The sequence below is a fragment of the Cervus canadensis genome, chromosome 8, assembly GCF_019320065.1.
Source record: "Cervus canadensis isolate Bull #8, Minnesota chromosome 8, ASM1932006v1, whole genome shotgun sequence".
In the NCBI taxonomy this organism is placed as follows: Eukaryota; Metazoa; Chordata; class Mammalia; order Artiodactyla; family Cervidae; genus Cervus; species Cervus canadensis.
The window spans coordinates 83,955,903-83,974,606 of record NC_057393.1 but is presented as its reverse complement, the minus strand read 5'-3'; the positions used below and the strand labels follow the sequence as shown (position 1 = coordinate 83,974,606).

General features: G+C 41.8%; 1 protein-coding gene across 2 annotated transcripts in view; it reads left to right on the top strand.

Annotated features, from left to right (window-relative positions):
- Window positions 1-7,912: 7,912 nt before the first annotated feature.
- MTR (5-methyltetrahydrofolate-homocysteine methyltransferase) overlaps window positions 7,913-18,704 on the top strand; it is a 125,257-nt gene continuing 114,465 nt past the window's right edge. For both annotated transcript variants that reach the window (XM_043477017.1, XM_043477016.1), the window contains exon 1: window positions 7,913-8,360. In XM_043477017.1, coding sequence (XP_043332952.1) covers window positions 8,327-8,360 — 34 coding nt within the window. In that variant the 5' untranslated portion in view covers window positions 7,913-8,326. The remainder of the gene's footprint in view (window positions 8,361-18,704) is intronic.

The window sequence follows — 18,704 nt, the reverse complement described above, 5'->3', positions numbered from 1 at the left end:
ATAGCATTTTAATCTCGACTTAACTGCTTTTATAAGATTCCGTGCAATATTTATTTCTCAGTGGTTTTTAAATTATTTCTCAAAATAAAGATTTGAGTTTATTTGAATTGAAAATGAAGTCAGGTTTTTTTTTTTTTTAGCAACAGGAAGTACTGATTTACTTAATCATTTAGCTTTACTTGGGTAATTAGGCTACATGGGGGACATTTTCCATCTTTTCAATTATCTAAATCTGAGGCTCCAATGTTTTGATGAAAACATAATTAAAACACATGATAATATAAAAGCATTTTATTGAAAGAAAAAAGGAATTGGCAAAGCTGTGTTAAAACTAACAACTTCCCCTAACTTTTTCTGAATACAGTGGACTAAATAAGGAGTTTTTCAGTTGAGTTCACTCGTGTCCAACTCTTTGCGACCCCATGAATCGCAGCACGCCAAGCCTCTCTGTCCATCGCCAACTCCCAGAGTATACCCAAACTCATGTCCATCGAGTCGGTGATGCCATCCAGCCATCTCATCCTCTGTCGTCCCCTTCTCCTCCTGCCCCCAATCCCTCCCAGCATCAGGGTCTTTTCCAATGAGTCAACTCTTCCCATGAGGTGGCCAAAGTACTGGAGTTTCAGCCTCAGCATCAGTCCTTCCAATGAACACCCAGGACTGATCTCCTTTAGGATGGACTGGTTGGATCTCCTGGCAGTCCAAGGGACTCTCAAGAGTCTTCTCCAACACCACAGTTCAAAAGCATCAATTTTTTGGCGCTCAGCTTTCTTCACAGTCCAACTCTCACATCCATACATGACCACTGGAAAAACCGTAGCCTTGACTAGATGGACCTTTGTTGGCAAAGTAATGTCTCTGCTTTTTAATATGCTGTCTAGGTTGGTCATAACTTTCCTTCCAAGGAGTGAGCATCTTTTAATTTCATGGCTGCAATCACCATCTGCAGTGATTTTGGAGCCCCCAAAAAGTAAAGTCTGACACTGTTTCCACTGTTTCCCCATCTATTTCCTATGAAGTGATGGGACCAGATGCCATGAGCTTAGTTTTCTGAATGTTGAGCTTTAGGCCAACTTTTTCACTATCCTCTTTCACTTTCATCAAGAGGCTTTTTAGTTCCTCTTCACTTTCTGCCATAAGGGTGGTGTCAACTGCATATCTGAAGTTATTGATATTTCTCACTGAAATCTTGATTCCAGCTTGTGCTTCTTCCAGCCCAGCATTTCTCATGATGTACTCTGCATATAAGTTAAATAAGCAGGGTGACAATATACAGCCTTGACGTACTCCTTTTCCTATTTGGAACCAGTCTGTTGTTCCATGTCCAGTTCTAACTGTTGCTTAGGAGAAAAGTAACAGGAGTCATTCCCAGTTGCTAAGTTCAAGGAATGGCACAGCTACAGCTTAGAAGAAATCTGAGTTTCTGTTTGAGAGAACACCCCAGTGATATGGGCTGCTCCACTCAAAACTGCCATGTGGAAACAGAAACTTGTGTGTTTTAAGCCACTGCACTTAGAATATCTGTTACAACATCTTGGCCTTACCCGAAATAATGCAGTAATAGTAACCTTGACAGCTTCCTCACCTAGCTGTATAGCTACATTTATGATATTTTAGATATACTAAACATTTTAACTTTTACCTTTTTATTTCTCAACTTTATATGAGTTTTGATAAAGAGAGATAATGACATTTTGTACCTAATTTGGCACATTCATTCATTCATTTTACAATCATTGTATTTTACCGCCACTAATATCCAGAATGCTGCGTGGTGTGGCCAAAAAAATTATTTAATAAAATAATACTAGCACATATCAAAGTGTCTTAAATTCAATGAAGTATAATAATATAGGAACCAGAAAAATTAAAATTAAAATTTAGTTCCTCTTCACTTTCCAGACATGGAAGAGGAGCATATAGTGATTTGGAGAAATCAGAATGAGGTGAAGAGTTTAGACAGCAATTTTTAAAAAAGATCTGACAGAAAAAATGGAGGGTAGGTGACAAAAGGATGAGAGGAAACTAACAAAGCAATAGCAGAATTAAAATCTGCATCAGAAATGGATTTTATAAAGACAGCAATTATTTTGCAAAAATCAGAAGTGGAGGATGGATATCTAAGTTAAATGTTTTTAAACCCTAAAAGTTATAATTATTCTAGAAGTAACAGAATGGTTGAACAGAAGCAATAATCAAATATATCACTAAATAAGATTTTCTTGAACTGAAAAAAGGATTTAAGCATGCAAGCAAAAGAGCACACAGTATACTAGGCAAAAATCAATGAAGAAAAACTAACACCTAGACATATTCTGCCATTCAAAAAAGATAATTTTCAAGATAAGAAAATAATGTAACCAGACAGAAAAATGACAATCAATAAAACATAAGTCGTCTGGGCTCAGACTTCTCTCTAAAATGAGATGCAAGAAGACAACATGGGAAAGATGGAGAAGATTGAAATAGCTATCCCTCCAGCAAAAAAACAACTGAATTGACAGGGTCTGTCTGAAGCAACTAGTTTGGAAAGCTGGGCTGGTAGAAACTTGCAGAGCCTGGAGAGAGTCTACTGAAGCAGCTGAATCTCAGGCAGTACGAGGTACCATCTCCTGTCCTTCAACCCTGTGGCAGGCAGCTGTGAACATAGGCAAGCGTTCCTGGTGCAGCTTGCTACAGTCAAGGTGGGTAACAAGGAGCTTATCCTCCAAAAGTCGAGGCCACGTGTTTTGAGTGCTAATTGCTGCTTTTGATCACTGAGGAGCCAACACAGAAGTCAAGCATTATTTCAACCCACATGGGCTGAAGTGGCTTTCCATCAAGGAGGGGACTCAAAGACGGGATCTATTTTTCACTTTATGGGAACCAGACATTTAAGGAAATCTTTGTAAGGCCAAAGACAACTGCAGAGATGATGGAAGAGATCAGTGATCTTACCTAACACACAATACAAGTGCTGCAAAGTTAGTTTGGAAAATTCCCATGGCTCTAGCCCTCAACCAGCAAAAACTAGCAATCCCTGAAGAGTGGGAGAATTAGACTTCCAGAATTACTACATTATACTTAGAAGGTCTAGTTTTCAACAACAACAAAAAATGTAAAACATACCATAAACAGGAAAGTATGACTCATTCATTGGAAATAAAAAAATTTGAGGGACTTTCCTGGTGGTTCAGTGGTTAAGATTCCTTGCTTCCAGTGCAGGGGGTGTGGGTTCAATCCCTGGTTGGGAAACTAAGATCCCACATGGCACATGGAAAAGCCAAATAAATGAATAGAGTCTTAGAAAAGATGACATTTAAAAAGAGAAAAGCCATCCAGATTAGAAAGAAAGTGAAACTATCTCTGTTCTACAGATGACATGATCTTATATGTAGAAAATTCTAGCAAACCTACAAAAATTTGTCAGAGTCAAAAGAATTCAGCAAGAAGATTTAACATCAACACCTCAAAATCAGCTGTATTTCTACACATTTGCAATTAACAATCTGGAAAGGAACCAATGAAACAGTTCCATTTACAATAGCATTAAAAAGTAATACCATTTTCCTTCCTGCCCACTTGTCTTACTCCATCTGGGCTACTCTAACAAAATACCACAGGCATCTATAGGTAGGGTATTAACAACAGATTTATGTTTCTCATAGTTCTGGAGGCTAAGAAGTTCAAGATCATGGTGTTAGCATGGCTAGATGAGAACCCAAACTTCCCTGAATATCCTCACATAGGGACAAGGGAGACTTACTGGACCTCTCTTACAAGGTCCCTAACTCCCTCTGATGGTTCCATCTTCAGGACCTAGTCACATCCCAAAGCCCCTAATACCAATGAGCATTAGGTTTTCAACATATGAATTTGGAGGGGACACAAACATTCAGTCCATAGCACCATTATTTTTTCTTACATTGCAGTCCAAATCTATCTCTTTACATGAATTTCTTGGGTTTTCATATTTTGAATGAACTTCTTTCTTCTCTCGAGTCACTAGCTTTCCCCTTGTATTTCTGTTATTCCCTTTATTATGACCCACTTTGTCTTATTAACTCATAATTGGTCTTGCAGGATCTTTGGGGAGCAAATCCTATTCTGAACATCTTTATGTTCCCCGAAAGCATCTGACATGGTGCCTACCCACTTTGGGTACTGAACTGGCATTTATTTGATAGAACTTTCTAAAGCTCTGCTGTCAATATTAATTATACACTTTGATAATCTGAAGAATGTCATAGGTTTCAGTTTCTTTGAAATTCATTTAGTTCCTAATTTTAAAAAAATCCAAGATTGAACACACTACAGAACTAACCTTGCACTGCACAATAATGGTTTTTGACAAACTGAATAATTGGTGATTAAATATTTACTTGAAGAAAAATACATTATTTAATTTTAATGTTTTCAGGCTATAGTTCATTTCTGTGTGACATCCAAAGTGATGGTTTTAATAAGGTTTATATTAAGGTTCTTAATACCAACTGGCTGGCCAAGTGTAAAAATCACCTCAAATACTATTAGAAGCACATGATCCTTATACATGGGCATCCTTAATCACATATCCTTAATCACATACCAGGTATAGTACTTTTACACTTTAAAGGGGGACAGCAATACCAACATGGTCGTCCAGTCACCAGAGAAAGACCGGCTTTCTAGAAAGACTGAGGCAATACTTGAATGACTTTGAAAACTAGTATTGTCCAGTCATTATAGCAGAAGATACGCAATCTCCATTACAGATACCAGTTGCACCTTCATCTCAGGAACAGGGTTAAAGATCTCAGCAGCCAGGTGAGCATTCCTGAGTTCCTTGGCCTACGCCTGCATTCCTAACCAATACTTAGTCCCGCCGTCCCATAGTTGCTGAGAGGCAGGTGTTTCTTTACCAAGATGAATAACTTTAATCAAGTGACAGTCAGCTTGACCTAGGGATTATTTTGCTTTATTTAATGTTAACACTAGTGAAATTTATCTTGTGTGTGTACTAAGTTGCTCCAGTTCCATCCCACTCTTTGTGACTCTATGGACTATAGCCCGCCATGCTCCTCTGCAAATGGGATTCTCCAGGCAAGAATACTGGAGTGGGTTGCCGTGCCCTCCACCAGGGGATCTCCCCCACCAAGGGGTCAAACCCCACCATGTCTTTTGTCTCCTGCATTGGCAGATGGGTTCTTTACCACTGGCACCACCTGGGAGATTTATCTTACCATTGGCAAATAAAGGGATCATATTTCCAGTTTTAGAGAATGATTACAGCTTTCAAATTACATCCTGGTTAAGACGAAACAAACAAACAAACAAAAAACCCCTCTTTCTGCCAGTAAAAAGTCTGCTATGGAAGCTGTGCTAACAGTGTTCATCAGATAATGTCCAAAAACTCATGGTTGCAAAATTTTCCAGTAATTTACCCTTCTGAACACTATTTAGTCACATGCCACCTTGTGCCAGGTATTAAATGTTTCTGTGGCTATATAACAAGGCCAAGACAGAAAAAGTCTGTCCTAAAGTAAGGTTTTATTATTTTTAATAAACTTATTTACTGCCTATCGTCTGCATATGTGCTCTGCTTAGTCTCTCAGTCACGTCTGACTCTTTGCGACCCCACGGACTGTAGCCCACCAGGCTCCTCTGTCCATGGGGATTCTCCAGGCATGAATACTGGAGTGGGTCGCCATGCCTTCCTCCAGTGGATCTTCCCAACTCAGGGATTGAACCCTTGTCTCCTGCATTGGCAGCTGGATTCTTTACCACTGAGCCACGGGAAGCCCCAACCCTTTATTTATTTATCTATCTTTGGCTGCCCGGGGTCCTTCGGCGCTGAGGTGAGGTCTCTCTGCAGTTGAGGGAATGAGGGCTTTCTCTAGTTACTGATACATGGGCTTTTCATTACGGTGCCTCCTCTTGTTGCAGAGTATAGGCTTCAGGCACACAGGCCTCACAAGTCATGTAACACGGGCTCTAGAGCACATGGGTTTCAGTAGCTGTGGAGCACTGGCTTAGTTGCTCTGAGGTATGTGAGATCTTTCTGAACCAGGGATCTAACCCATGTCCCCTGCATTAGCAGGTGGATTTTTAATCAAGGGACCACTGGGGAAGTCCCCATTAACCCTGTAAACATTAAAGTTTTATCTGTCCCCAAACGCCAAGTAGGAATATCTCCCATTGAAATTATAGAATATTTAAGATTCCAGGGTTTCATGAATGACAACAACATTTGTTTAATGTTAACAGTGAGGCAACATTTTATAAACTCACTTCATTCTGTAAATTAAGGTCAGGGAATCTGAGTAACAATGGAAATTGTAAGCAATTTGGTGTGTCCATTTTTCTGGAAAGAGGGCTCTTTCATCAGTTGTTCAAAGGAAGTATTAGGGCTTAGCGATAAACAGGAGGAATGTTGAAACCAGTTTTCCCAGGTTTGAAGCCCAGGTTTACCGCCTCTTAGAAATGTGACCTTGGGCAGCTTGTTTAACTTCTCTGTTGTTGTTTTTTTTTTTTTTTGCCTTTTTCTTCTAGGTTAGTTAAGTGAAGCAGTGGGGGTGGAGAAGAAACAAAGAAATCTGCAACTGGTTGTGATCAATGAATTGTAAACAGCACTGCACTCTTGCCCTCTGATCAGTCAACCTCTCTTTTCTTTGGTTTTCTCATCAGTAAACAAGGATGATGACAGACACTAGCTTATAGAGATCCTCCTCCAGGGTACTAATCTTGCTTTATAAAGATATACTTGATCATCATTTGTCCTATCCTCTAGGCCAAGGGTCCCCAAACTCTGGACCAAGGATCAGTACCTCCTGTCAGATCAGCGACGGCATTAGATTAGAAATAAAGTGTACAATAAATGTAATAAGCTCGAATCACCCTGAAACCATCCCCTGCCCCCTGGGCCATGGACAAATTGTCTTCCACAAAACTGGTTGTTGTTGTTCAGTCGCTAAATCGTGTCCAACTCTTTGCGACCCCATGGACTGCAGCATGCCAGGTTCCCCTGTCCTTCACCATCTCCTGGAGTTTGCTCAAACTCTTGTCTACTGAGTTGATAATATCATACCACATCTCATCTTACACAGCTGTCCTTTATTTTCAGATTCTCTCAAGTGCTGTTTCTACCCACTAGTTTCTCTCTACAGAAATGGCCTTAACTTGGCACACACACTCTCTTTAGAGCCTAGCTTCTCCTTTGAACTCTTCCCCCAGCACCCTTGGGGTTCTGAGTTTCTTTGGTACGCTACATGTGATTCTTTTTCTTTTTTCTGTTAAATTATTCTTAATCAGATTGTGAGTTCTTCCTCTTAAGAGAAAGGTGGGGATGCGCTGTAGCTTGTCTGTCTTTGCATTCCAAGCATGTAGTCTAAAGTCTGACACATAGTGTGTGCTTAATGTTTATTGTCAAAACGTGACAATTAACATGCATAAATGTACTTCAGAGTTTCCCAGCACATTCACACGATCCTACTACTAATCCCTACAACAACCTTGTAAAATAGTAATTATCACCACCCTATCCATCCTTTCCTATTTTATAAAGTGTAGAGTGGAGCCTGAGATTATCTTGCCCAAAGCCAGTTAACAGTAAAGCGTGACTAGTACCTGCTCTTCCAGACTTCAAGTACCAGCCTCTTGACATCATATTAATACATTTTGAAGTCAGCGCCAACTTCGCACCAGGATTTAAATTTGGGGAGACCACTGGTGGCCACAGTTTCAGACGCTGGGCTGAGATGAGCAAAACCTCAGAGGGGCACATGGGATCCTGAACTACACCTCCCAGAAATCCCGGGGGAGGGGGGGCGACAAAGCCTCATGTGAGTGGTTGAATCGGTCAGCCAATAGCGTTGCTACGAGCTTCCTATAGACCAATCGCGGGTCTGAAGGGGCGGGCCCTCCCATGGCGAGGCTGGATTGCGCGCAGAATAACAGTATTCTTGAGTTACACAAACCCACGGGGGCACTGCGAGCTTTGGCCCCGCGCCTCGGCCGCCACGTCGTCCTCCTCTTCGGGTCAAGCCCGCGTCCTCCTGTCGACTCGGCCTCCGGTCGCGCTGGTTTAGCTGCCAGGCCTTTGCCTAGGACCGGCCAGGTGACCGAGAAGAAAGCACGTGTATGAGCAGCGGTCTGGGCAGGGGGCCCTCCTGTCAGCGCCGCGCGGCGCTCGGGCCCTGACGGAAGTCCCGCTGTCGGGTCTGGTTGCGGGGAGACCCCTCAGTATCCCTGGGACCCCAACCTTCTGTGAACTGCTGGCCCGGCGCTGGCTGGCGTGGCTCTGGGCCGTCACGTGCGGAGGGCGCGTCTTCCCCGCCGCGTCCCCGGCCCGAGGAGAAGACTCCGCAGTATGGCCCCCACGCTCCAGGACCTGACGCCATCTGGTAATGCTGCGACCCGCTCTCCGCGCTTCGGTGGTTGATTACCTCCTAATCCCTAGGGTGATTCAGTTACCACCAGGAGACACCTGGTTAGCTTTCCCCGGGGGCGGGCGGCACCTCCGAACGTGCGAACCCTGAGGTCCCGTGTTTTCTCGCTGCCTGCGTTCCTTCTCTCCCCGACCCACGCGGCTTCCTCCCAAGGTAGACAAACCATCAAATCCATAAAGCACACCCCGACCTGTGCCCCCGAAACATACTCTGAGCGCCAGGTTAACTAAACTTTTCAGTTTGATGTACCGTATTCCGTCTGGGCCTTATAGAAGTTTTGCATGATTGAACGTTCTTATTCAATATATGTTTATTAAGCATCTAAGCCAAAGAAGGTTCAGGTGCTGAGAAATAAGGAAGCCCAGAAAGCTATTTAAAACTGCATTGAACTTTTATTTTACACCTCGAGGTGACAACAGTAGTCCTGCCAACTCTAGTGTGTGTAAAATCACTGTTAGAATAGATGAGTGGGTACTCAGTAGGTTGGGATAAGGGGTAATAATTCCAGGTGATTTTGATGTTGGTGACTCTCACATTGACAATGAAGAAAAAGAAAACTAACACAAGAATTAAGTATATCAATATTTTCAGTTTTAAAATGAGTTCTAGGTCTTGAATGCCCTCCCTGATTGTAATTTGTGAACAAATACAGCTATTAAAACTTGTGAGGTATGAAGTAGCAAATGAAGAAACAAGAGAATCAGTAACAAGGACATAACAGTAGATGTGACAGATAAGGATCTTCAGCTCAGGAATTACATAACTCTGAAATTTTTCAGAGGTGAGCTAGTGACCCTTTTGATTCTAAGGTCCTGATAAATGGAACCGTTAGAATTGTTCATGAAACAGGTGGATATGTGATTAAGAAACATTTTATCACTGTTGCTGTAAAGTGAGACCTATATCTCCCACAGGGGTATCATTTACTTATTTGAATAGTATTTTTTACTGATGACTTCTGACCTTCCTTTTCCCATGTAATTTTAAAAGGAAGTATGTGATTTCTCTGTTATCTTAATGTATCTGGAGCAAAAACCCCTGCAGATTTAGAATAGTTTGAATAGTGATCTTTTTACAGCAGATAAAAGGAAAATTAAGTGTTTGAATCTAGCTTAGCTTTCTGACCCCAAGGCTCACCTCCACAGATGAACACTTCAATAAAGTTAAATCAAGTCTTGGGCCCTATGCGTGGGCCTAGAAAAGACTTCAGAATTATTCTGCTTCTCTTTATGTGGGGAGCCTGTATGTTGGGATGAAAGTCAGTTTTAACTTCCTAGAAACCCTTACTTATTGATGTCCAGTCTTAGTGAAGCTCTTGGATGAATAAAACTGGCAATTCCTGAATCTCAGGGTTGGGCCTTAAGCCTGAGTGTCCATGACCTCAGGCCATGGTTGTGGGCTGGCAAATACTTCTTGTGAGAAAAGTTTTAACTATAAGTGTGTAAAGATTGCTTAGTTTCATCGTTGTTTACTGGTAGTATGTATTGGGTTGGCCAAAATGTTCTTTCAGGTTTTTCTGTAAAATGTTATCTGGAACTCAGTTGATAAATGATTAATGAAAGAGTGAGTAAATGAGCCAGTGAATTGCTAGTAGGCAGTTACATGTTTCTAATTCTTCCCGGGCTCATTAAAATCAAAGGGGAAATAGTATATTTCAGAAATGGAATATTGCAGAAGCAAAGAGATGACTACAAAATGTAGCAAGTTGGTGCAAACTAGAAGTTAGAGATTCAGAAATGAAGTGTCTTGCAAGGGACTTATAGGGTAGTAGTAAGATAGTCTTTAAGAGTCAAGTCAGGAAACTGCTGAGAACAGTGTTGGGATCATTTGTTTGAATGCAGAATTCTTTTCTTTGCTCTGTTTCCTCCAGGCAGTGCAGTGGGTGTGGGAGTCCTAAGTCAATCATAGCTACATGGGATCATTCTGTCTACAGAGTAAATGTGTTCTTGACAGTAACTTGTTACTTAAAATCATGTGTATTTGGGGTTTATGCCGTCATCATCTCTAGGATGGTTCTTGTCTTAAAGAACCATTATTTAGGATGGTTCTTAAAGGCCATACTATCTGACTTACCCACCTCAAAATCTAATAGGTCCTTTACACCAGTTAATCCCATGTTTGTTTACTCTTTGGAGCATTTACTATGAATCGCATTATCATTACTGGGAAAGAAAACATTAGTTCAGTTCAGTTCAGTTGCTCAGTCGTGTCTGACTCTCTGCAACCCCATGAATCGCAGCACGCCAAGCCTCCCTGTCCATCACTAACTCCCAGAGTATACCCAAACTCATGCCCATCGAGTCGGTGATGCCATCCAGCCATCTCATCCTCTGTCGTCCCCTTCTCCTCCTGCCCCCAACCCCTCCCAGCATCAGGGTCTTTTCCAATGAGACAACTCTTCGCATCAGGTGGCCAAAATACTGGAGTTTCAGCCTCAGCATCAGTCCTTCCAATGAACACCCAGGACTTATCTCCTTCAGGATGGACTGGTTGGATCTCCTTGCAGTCCAAGGGACTCTCAAGAGTCTTCTCCAACACCACAGTTCAAAAGCATCAATTTTTTGGCGCTCAGCTTTCTTCACAGTCCAACTCTCACATCATTACATGACCACTGGAAAAATCATAGCCTTGACTAGATGGACCTTTGTTGGCAAAGTAATGTCTCTGCTTTTTAATATGCTATCGAGGTTGGTCATAATTTTCCTTCAAAGGAGTAAGCGTCTTTTAATTTCATGGCTGCAATCACCATCTGCAGTGATTTTGGAGTCCAAAAAAATAAAGTCTGACACTGTTTCCACTGTCTCCCCATCTGTTTCCCTTGAAGTGATGGGACCAGATGCCATGACCTTAGTTTTCTCAATGTTAAGCTTTAAGCCAGCTTTTTCACTCTCCTCCTTCACTTTCATCAAGAGGCTTTTTAGTTCCTCTTCACTTTCTGCCATAAGAGTGGTGTCATCTGCATATCTGAGGTTATTGATATTTCTCCGGGGCAATCTTAATTCCAGCTTTTGCTTCTTCCAGCCCAGCGTTTCTCATGATGTACTCTGCATATAAGTTAAATAAGCAGGGTGACAATATACAGCCTTGACGTACTCCTTTTCCTGTTTGGAGCCAGTCTGTTGTTCCATGTCCAGTTCTACTGTTGCTTCCTGACCTGCATACAGGTTTCTCAAGAGGCAGGTCTGGTATTCCCATCTCCTTCAGAATTTTCCACAGTTTATTGTGATCCACACAGTCGAGGGCTTTGGCATAGTCAATAAAGCAGAAATAGATGTTTTTCTGGAACTCTCTTGCTTTTTTGATGATCCCGTGGATATTGGCAATTTGATCTCTGGTTCCTCTGCCTTTTCTAAAACCAGCTTGGACATCTGGAAGTTCTTGGTTCACGTATTGCTGAAGCCTGGCTTGGAGAATTTTGAGCATTACTTTACTAGCATGTGAGATGAGTGAAATTGTGTGGTAGTTTGAGCATTCTTTGGGATTGCCTTTCTTTGAGATTGGAATGAAAACTGACCTTTTGCAGTCCTGTGGCCACTGCTGAGTTTTCCAAATTTGCTGGCATATTGAGTGCAGCACTTTCACAGCATCATCTTTCCGGATCTGAAATAGCTCAGCTGGAATTCCATCACATCCACTAGCTTTGTTCATAGTGATGCTTCCTAAGGCCCACTTGACTTCCCATTCCAGGATATCTGGCTCTAGGTCAGTGATCACACCATTGTGATTATGTGGGTCGTGAAGATCTTTTTTGTACAGTTCTTCTGTGTATTCTTGCTACCTCTTCTTAATATCTTCTGCTTCTGTTAGGTCCATACCATTTCTGTCCTTTATTGAGCCCATTTTCGCATGAAATATTCCCTTGGTATCTCCAATTTTCTTGAAGAGATCTCTAGTCTTTCCCATTCTGTTGTTTTCCTCTATTTCTTTGCATTGATTGCTGAGAAAGGCTTTCTTATCTCTCCTTGCTATTCTTTGGAGCTCTGCATTCAAATGGGAATATCTTTCCTTTTCTCCTTTGCTTTTGGCTTCTCTTCGTTTCACAGCTATTTGTAAGGCCTTCTCAGACAGCCATTTTGTTTTTTTGCATTTCTTTTCCATGGGGATGGTCTTGATCCCTGTCTCCTGTACAATGTCATGAACCTCTGTCCATAGTTCATCAGGCACTCTGTCTGATCTAGTCCCTTAAATCTATTTCTCACTTCCACTGTATATTCATAAGGGATTTGATTTAGGTCATACCTGAATGGTCTAGTGGTTATCCCTACTCTCTTTAGTTTAAGTCTGAATTTGGCAATAAGGAGTTCATGATCTGAGCCACAGTCAGCTCCTGGTCTTGTTTTTGCTGACTGTATAGAGCTTCTCCACCTTTGGCTGCAAAGAATGTAATCAATCTGATTTCGGTGTTGACCATCTGGTGATGTCCATGTGTAGAGTCTTCTCTTGTGTTGTTGGAAGAGGGTGTTTGCTATGACCAGTGTGTTCTCTTGGCAGAACTCTATTAGCCTTTGCCCTGCTTCATTGCATACTCCAAGGCCAAATTTGCCTGTTACTCCAGGTGTTTCTTGACTTCATACTTTTGCATTCCAGTCCCCTATAATGAAGAGGACATCTTTTTTGGGTGTTAGTTCGAAAAGGTCTTGTAGGTCTTCATAGAACCGTTCCACTTCGGCTTCTTCAGCATTACTGATTGGAGCATAGTCTTGGATTACCGTGATATTGAATGGTTTGCCTTGGAAATGAAGAGATCATTCTGTCGCTTTTGAGACTGCATCCAAGCACTGCATTTCAGACTCTTTTGTTGACTGTGATGGCTACTCCATTTCTTCTAAGGGATTCCTGCCCACAGTAGTAGATACAATGGTCATCTGAGTTAAATTCATCCATTCCAGTCCATTTTAGTTTGCTGATTCCTAGAATGTCGACGTTCACTCTTGCCATCTCATGTTTGACCACTTCCAATTTGCCTTGATTCATGGACCTAATATTCCAGGTTCCTATGCAATATTGCTCTTTACAGCATCGGACCTTGCTTCTATCACCAGTCCCATCCACCACTGGGTATTGTTTTTGCTTTGGCTCCATCCCTTCATTCTTTCTGGAGTTATTTCTCCACTGATCTCCAGTAGCATATTGGGCACCTACCGACCTGGGGAGTTCCTCTTTCAGTATCCTACGAATTTGCCTTTTCCTACTGTTCATGGGGTTCTCAAGGCAAGAATTCTGAAGTGGTTTTCCATTCCCTTCTCCAGTGGACCACATTCTGTCAGACCTCTCCACCGTGACCCGACCGACTTGGGTGGCCCCACACGGCATTGGTTTCATTGAGTTAGACAAGACTGTGGTCCTGTGATCAGATTGGCTAGTTGTCTGTGATTGTGGTTTCAGTCTGTCTGCCCTCTGATGCCCTCTCGCAACACCTACCGTCTTACTTGGGTTTCTCTTACCTTGGACGTGGGGTATCTCTTCACGTCTGCTCCAGCAAAGCGCAGCCGCTGCTCCTTACCTTGGACGAGGGCTATCTTCTCACGGCCGCCTCTCCTGACCTTGAACGTGGAGTAGCTCCTCTTGGCCCTCCTGCGCCCCCGCAGCAGCCGCTCCTTGGAGGTGGGGTAGCTCCTCTCGGGCGGGGCCCCTGACCTCAGGGGTGGGGTAGTTCCTCTGCCGGCTGCGACAGACCGCGCAGAAGTGCACCGGCTGTGACAGACCACGCAGAAGTGTGGCCGTGAGGAGCTACCCCTTGCCCAAGGTCAGGTGTAGCGACCCAGAGCGCCAGGCAGCGACAGCGCAGGAGCAGTGGCCGAGAAGAAAACATTAAAGGGTAGAAAAAAAAATCACCCAAGTAAAGTACATTGACTAGGTCCTCTCGAGCTGGGAAAAACTTTGTGATCTCTTAGGTTCACTAGACAAGGACATTCTTTGTGTCTTTCTCTTTTAGACTGTGTTATTTATATATATCATCCCAGATGGTACCTGCAATGCAGGAGATGCAGGAGACTCGGGTTCTATCCCTGGGTCAGGAAGATCCCCTGGAGAAGGGCGTGGTAACCTACTCCAGTATTCTTGCCTGCAGAATCCTATGGACAGAGGAGCCTGGCAAGCTACAGTCCATAGACTCGCAGAGTTGAACAGGACTAGAGCAACTGAGCACACACTTAGATATCTTAAACATAAAAATACTTCTCAGACAGTGTTGTAACTAGTCAGATAATTGAAGAACCTGCAAAGCTATATTTTTATGTTCAGTTGTGAAAGATGTTAGGGAGAGTCTTTGCTATTTAGAACCTAACTGCTGCTGCTGCCAAGTCACTTCAGTCGTGTCCGACTCCGTGTGATCCCATAGACAGCGGTCCACCAGGCTCCCCCGTCCCTGGGATTCTCCAGGCAAGAACACTGGAGTGGGTTGCCATTTCCTTCTCCAGTGTGTGAAAGTGAAAAGTGAAAGTGAAGTTGCTCAGTCGTGTCCAACTCTCAGCTACCCCATGGACCGCAGCCTACCAGGCTCCTCCATCCATGGGATTTTCCAGGAAAGAGTACTGGAGTGGGGTGCCATTGCCTTCTCTGTTAAAACCTAACTAGTTAGGAGTAAAATATATAGAATGTTCTAGACCTAATGAACTGAATACAGATAAATACCAGTTTTTTATTTGTTTTACTTGTTGCCTGTGGAAGAGCGACATTCCGGTGTCTACTCACCCTGTCAAGGGAGGAATTGTTCAGGTGACTTACTGTTGTAACAAGGTTGTGGGGGAGCAGTGGTGATTAGAAGCCAGTGACAGCTGATCTCCTACTGGAAAACATTGGGGAACAAACACATAAAGATTAGAACAGTGAATGATTATACCAGCACACATGGGAGGAGGGTTTTTTAGTTTCTCTTACCTTAAATCGTATGTTATCCCCTAAACGATAAATAAGGACATGGAAAAGGTAGAAGCATTGGATTTTTAAGGACCTCAGTTGCAGAGGAGTTTTGTATTCATCCGTTATAATTCCCACTCATATTTGTTTTCATATGTGTTCCCTTTTACCTCTATTTTCTGTTCATAATTCTCTTGCTCCTGTTTCATGTATTTCATCATATTTGTACATTTCCTTGTAGATGCTAGTCTGTGTATATATTTTTCATTTATATAAATAGAATCCCAGTAGTTAGCCATTTCTGACTTCCTCACTCAATATTCTTTTCTACAATAGAGCAATACAGTGGTAGTTCTGGTTACCACTCAGTAGTATTCCACACACGAGCATCCTGCACATTTGACTTTGCCATTTCCCAGGGTTGTCTCCAATTTGCAACTTCTCTAATATCCTCTGATGTGTTCTCTATGCATCAGTGGAGCCGTTGTTTGGGAAATACACTCAGGAGTGAGATTGTTGAGTTTTCCACATGCTTAATTTTACTGACTCTTGCTAGGTTGCTCTCCAGAATGACTGTATCTATCTACGTTCCAAAAAGCAAGGGTTCTGATTTTCTTTGGTATTATCCAATCTTCTAATTACTGCCCATGCGTTGTATATATATTGGTTTTGTCTTGTTTTAATTCATGTCTCTCTGATGGCTTATAGTTGGAGCATCTCTTCATATACTTGTTGAGTATTCAGTTTTTCCTTCCCTTGATTTGCCTATTCACATCTTTTGCCCACTCCTGTTTAATTTCTTATTGATTTGTAGGAGCTCCTGGCATATTATAGATTTTAGTCTCTTTCAGGTTTTTTTTCCTTCCTTTGGCTGTGCTGTGTGGTTTGCAGGATCTTAATTCCCTGACCAGGGATCAAACCCTGGGCCCCAGCAGTGAAAGCGCAGAGTCCTCACCACTGGACTGCCAGGGAAGTCCCAGTACCTCTCAGTCTGACATTGCAGAATCTCCCTTCAGCTGATGATCTGTTTATTACTTTTGTCAGTGGTGATTTTCATCTGTCAGAAATCCAAATCCTTTGTTTTTATGTAATCAAATTTACTTTTTTAAAAAAAAATTATAGGTTGAGCTGTTTAAATCTAGATGTCCTGCCCTGTGCTAAGTAAGAAGATATTCTATATTTACTTTCCCTATTTCATAATATCTTGTAGTATATAATAATATTTGATAGGCCAAGTAATCTCTTTCTACTTTTTTAAAGTTAGCTTAGCTCTTTCTGGGCTTTTAGTCTTTCACATAAATTACAGATAGGTTGGTCAAGCTTCTTATAAAAAAATTACATGTTTTGTTTAGAGCTTTTTAAAAAACCTTTTGTCTCTTACGTATATGATAACTCTTAACAAGCTATCAGAATTTGTGTGGGGATGGGGTTGTTTTATGGTAAATGGTGAACTATCTTAAAGATTGAAAAAATTTATATTTCTGATTTGAAAAGTGAATACATTAGAGGCCTCTTGGAAAAATGCTTAGACCTTTTTTGAAAATAGGACAAGTGGGGGCACACTCCATTGTCGGATTTGCAGTGAGTAGAGAAATGCCAAACCAACTCTGATGAAGGATACCAGGGTGGGCGGAGGTGGGGCATTTCTTTTGTTGGTATATTAACTTTCCTTTCTTATTTCTGTCTCCTTAAACTCCTGTGTACTTGGTCAGTGGAGGAGATAGAAGTACAAAGACATGTAAATCATATGGTTATTTACTGATCATTTTGGTTGATGGCGATGGTTTTAGTTGCTAAGTCTGACTCTTGCGACCCCACAGACTGTAGCCTGTCAGGCTCCTCTGTCCATGGGATTTTTCAGGTAAGCATACTGGAGTGGGCTGCCGTTTTCTTCTGCAGGGGATCTTCCTGACCCAGGGATTGAACCCCAGTCTCCTGCATTGCCGGTGGATTCTTGACCAACTGAGCTACCTTCCTGATAAACTACTGACCATTTTGCTAATGCCAAAAGACATATTTCTTTTTTTTTTCTTTGACATATTTCTTTGTAGAAAAAACTGGGATTTTTTTTTTTCCTCAAAGGTTTGAATACTTTTTCGTTTATTTTTTAAGACTTTTTTTCAGTGTGGACCACTTTTGTTTTTTTAATTTATTTTTTAATTGGAGGAAGATTGTTTTACAAAGTTCTGTTGATTTCTGCCATACAACGGACAAGAATCAGCCGTAATTATACATACATCCTCTCCCTCTTAAAGCCCCCTTTCCCTCCCCCATCCCACCCCTCTAAGTCATCACAGAGCACCAGGCTGGGCTCTTCGTGTTATATAGCAACTTCTGTTTTACACTTTGTTGTTATTCAGTCACCAGGTTCTGTCCAGCTCTTTGCAGCCCCCTGGACCATAGCATGCCCGGCCTCCCTGTCTCTCACCATCTCCTGCAATTTGCCCAAGTTTATGTCCATTGAATTGGTGATACTGTATATATGTTGATGCTGCTTTCTCCATTCATCTGTTCTCTCCCTTTCCCGCTGTGTCCACAAGTCCATTCTCTATATCTGCATCTCCATTCCTTCCTTGCAGACAGGTTCATCAATTCTATTTTTCTAGATTCCATATATAAGCATTAAAAATGATATTTGTTTTTGTCTTTCTGACTTCCTTTACTCTGTTTAAATAGGTTCTAGGTTCATTGACCTCACTAGAACTGACTCAAATTCATTCTTTTTTATGGCTGAGTAATATTCCATTGTTATTTATGAAACACATCTTCATACATCTGTGGATGGACATCTAGACTGATTCCATGTCCTGGCTATTGTAAAGAGTGCAGCAGTGAATATTGGGGTACATGTGTCTCTTAGAAATGTGGTTTTTCTCAGGGTCTATGCACAGTAGTGAGATTGCTGGATCATATGGTAGTTTTATTCCTAGTTTTTTAAGAACTCTGCATACTGTTCTCCATAGTGCCTGCATCAATTTACATTCCCACCAACAGTGGAGGAGGGTTCCCTTTTCTCCGCATCCTCTTATAGCTTTTATTGTTGGTAGATTTTTTTGATGATGGCCATTCTGACTGGTGTGAGGTGACACCTCATTGTAGTTTTGATTTATACTTCTCTAATAACTAATGATGTTGGGCATCTTTTCATGTGTTTGTTGGCCACCTGTATGTCTTCTTTGAAGAAATGCCTGTTCAGGTCTTCTGCTCATTTTCTGACTGGGCTGTTTGTTTTTCTGATATTATATTGAGCTGTATGAACTGCTTATATATTTTGGAGATTAATCCTTTGTCAGTTGTTTTGTTTGCAATTATTTTCTCCCATTCTGACTGTTGTCTTTTCATCTTGTTTATGGTTTCCTTTGTTGTGCAAAAGCGTTTAATTAGGCCCCATTTGTTTATTTTTGTTTTTATTTCTGTTACTCTAGAAGGTGAGTCAAAGAG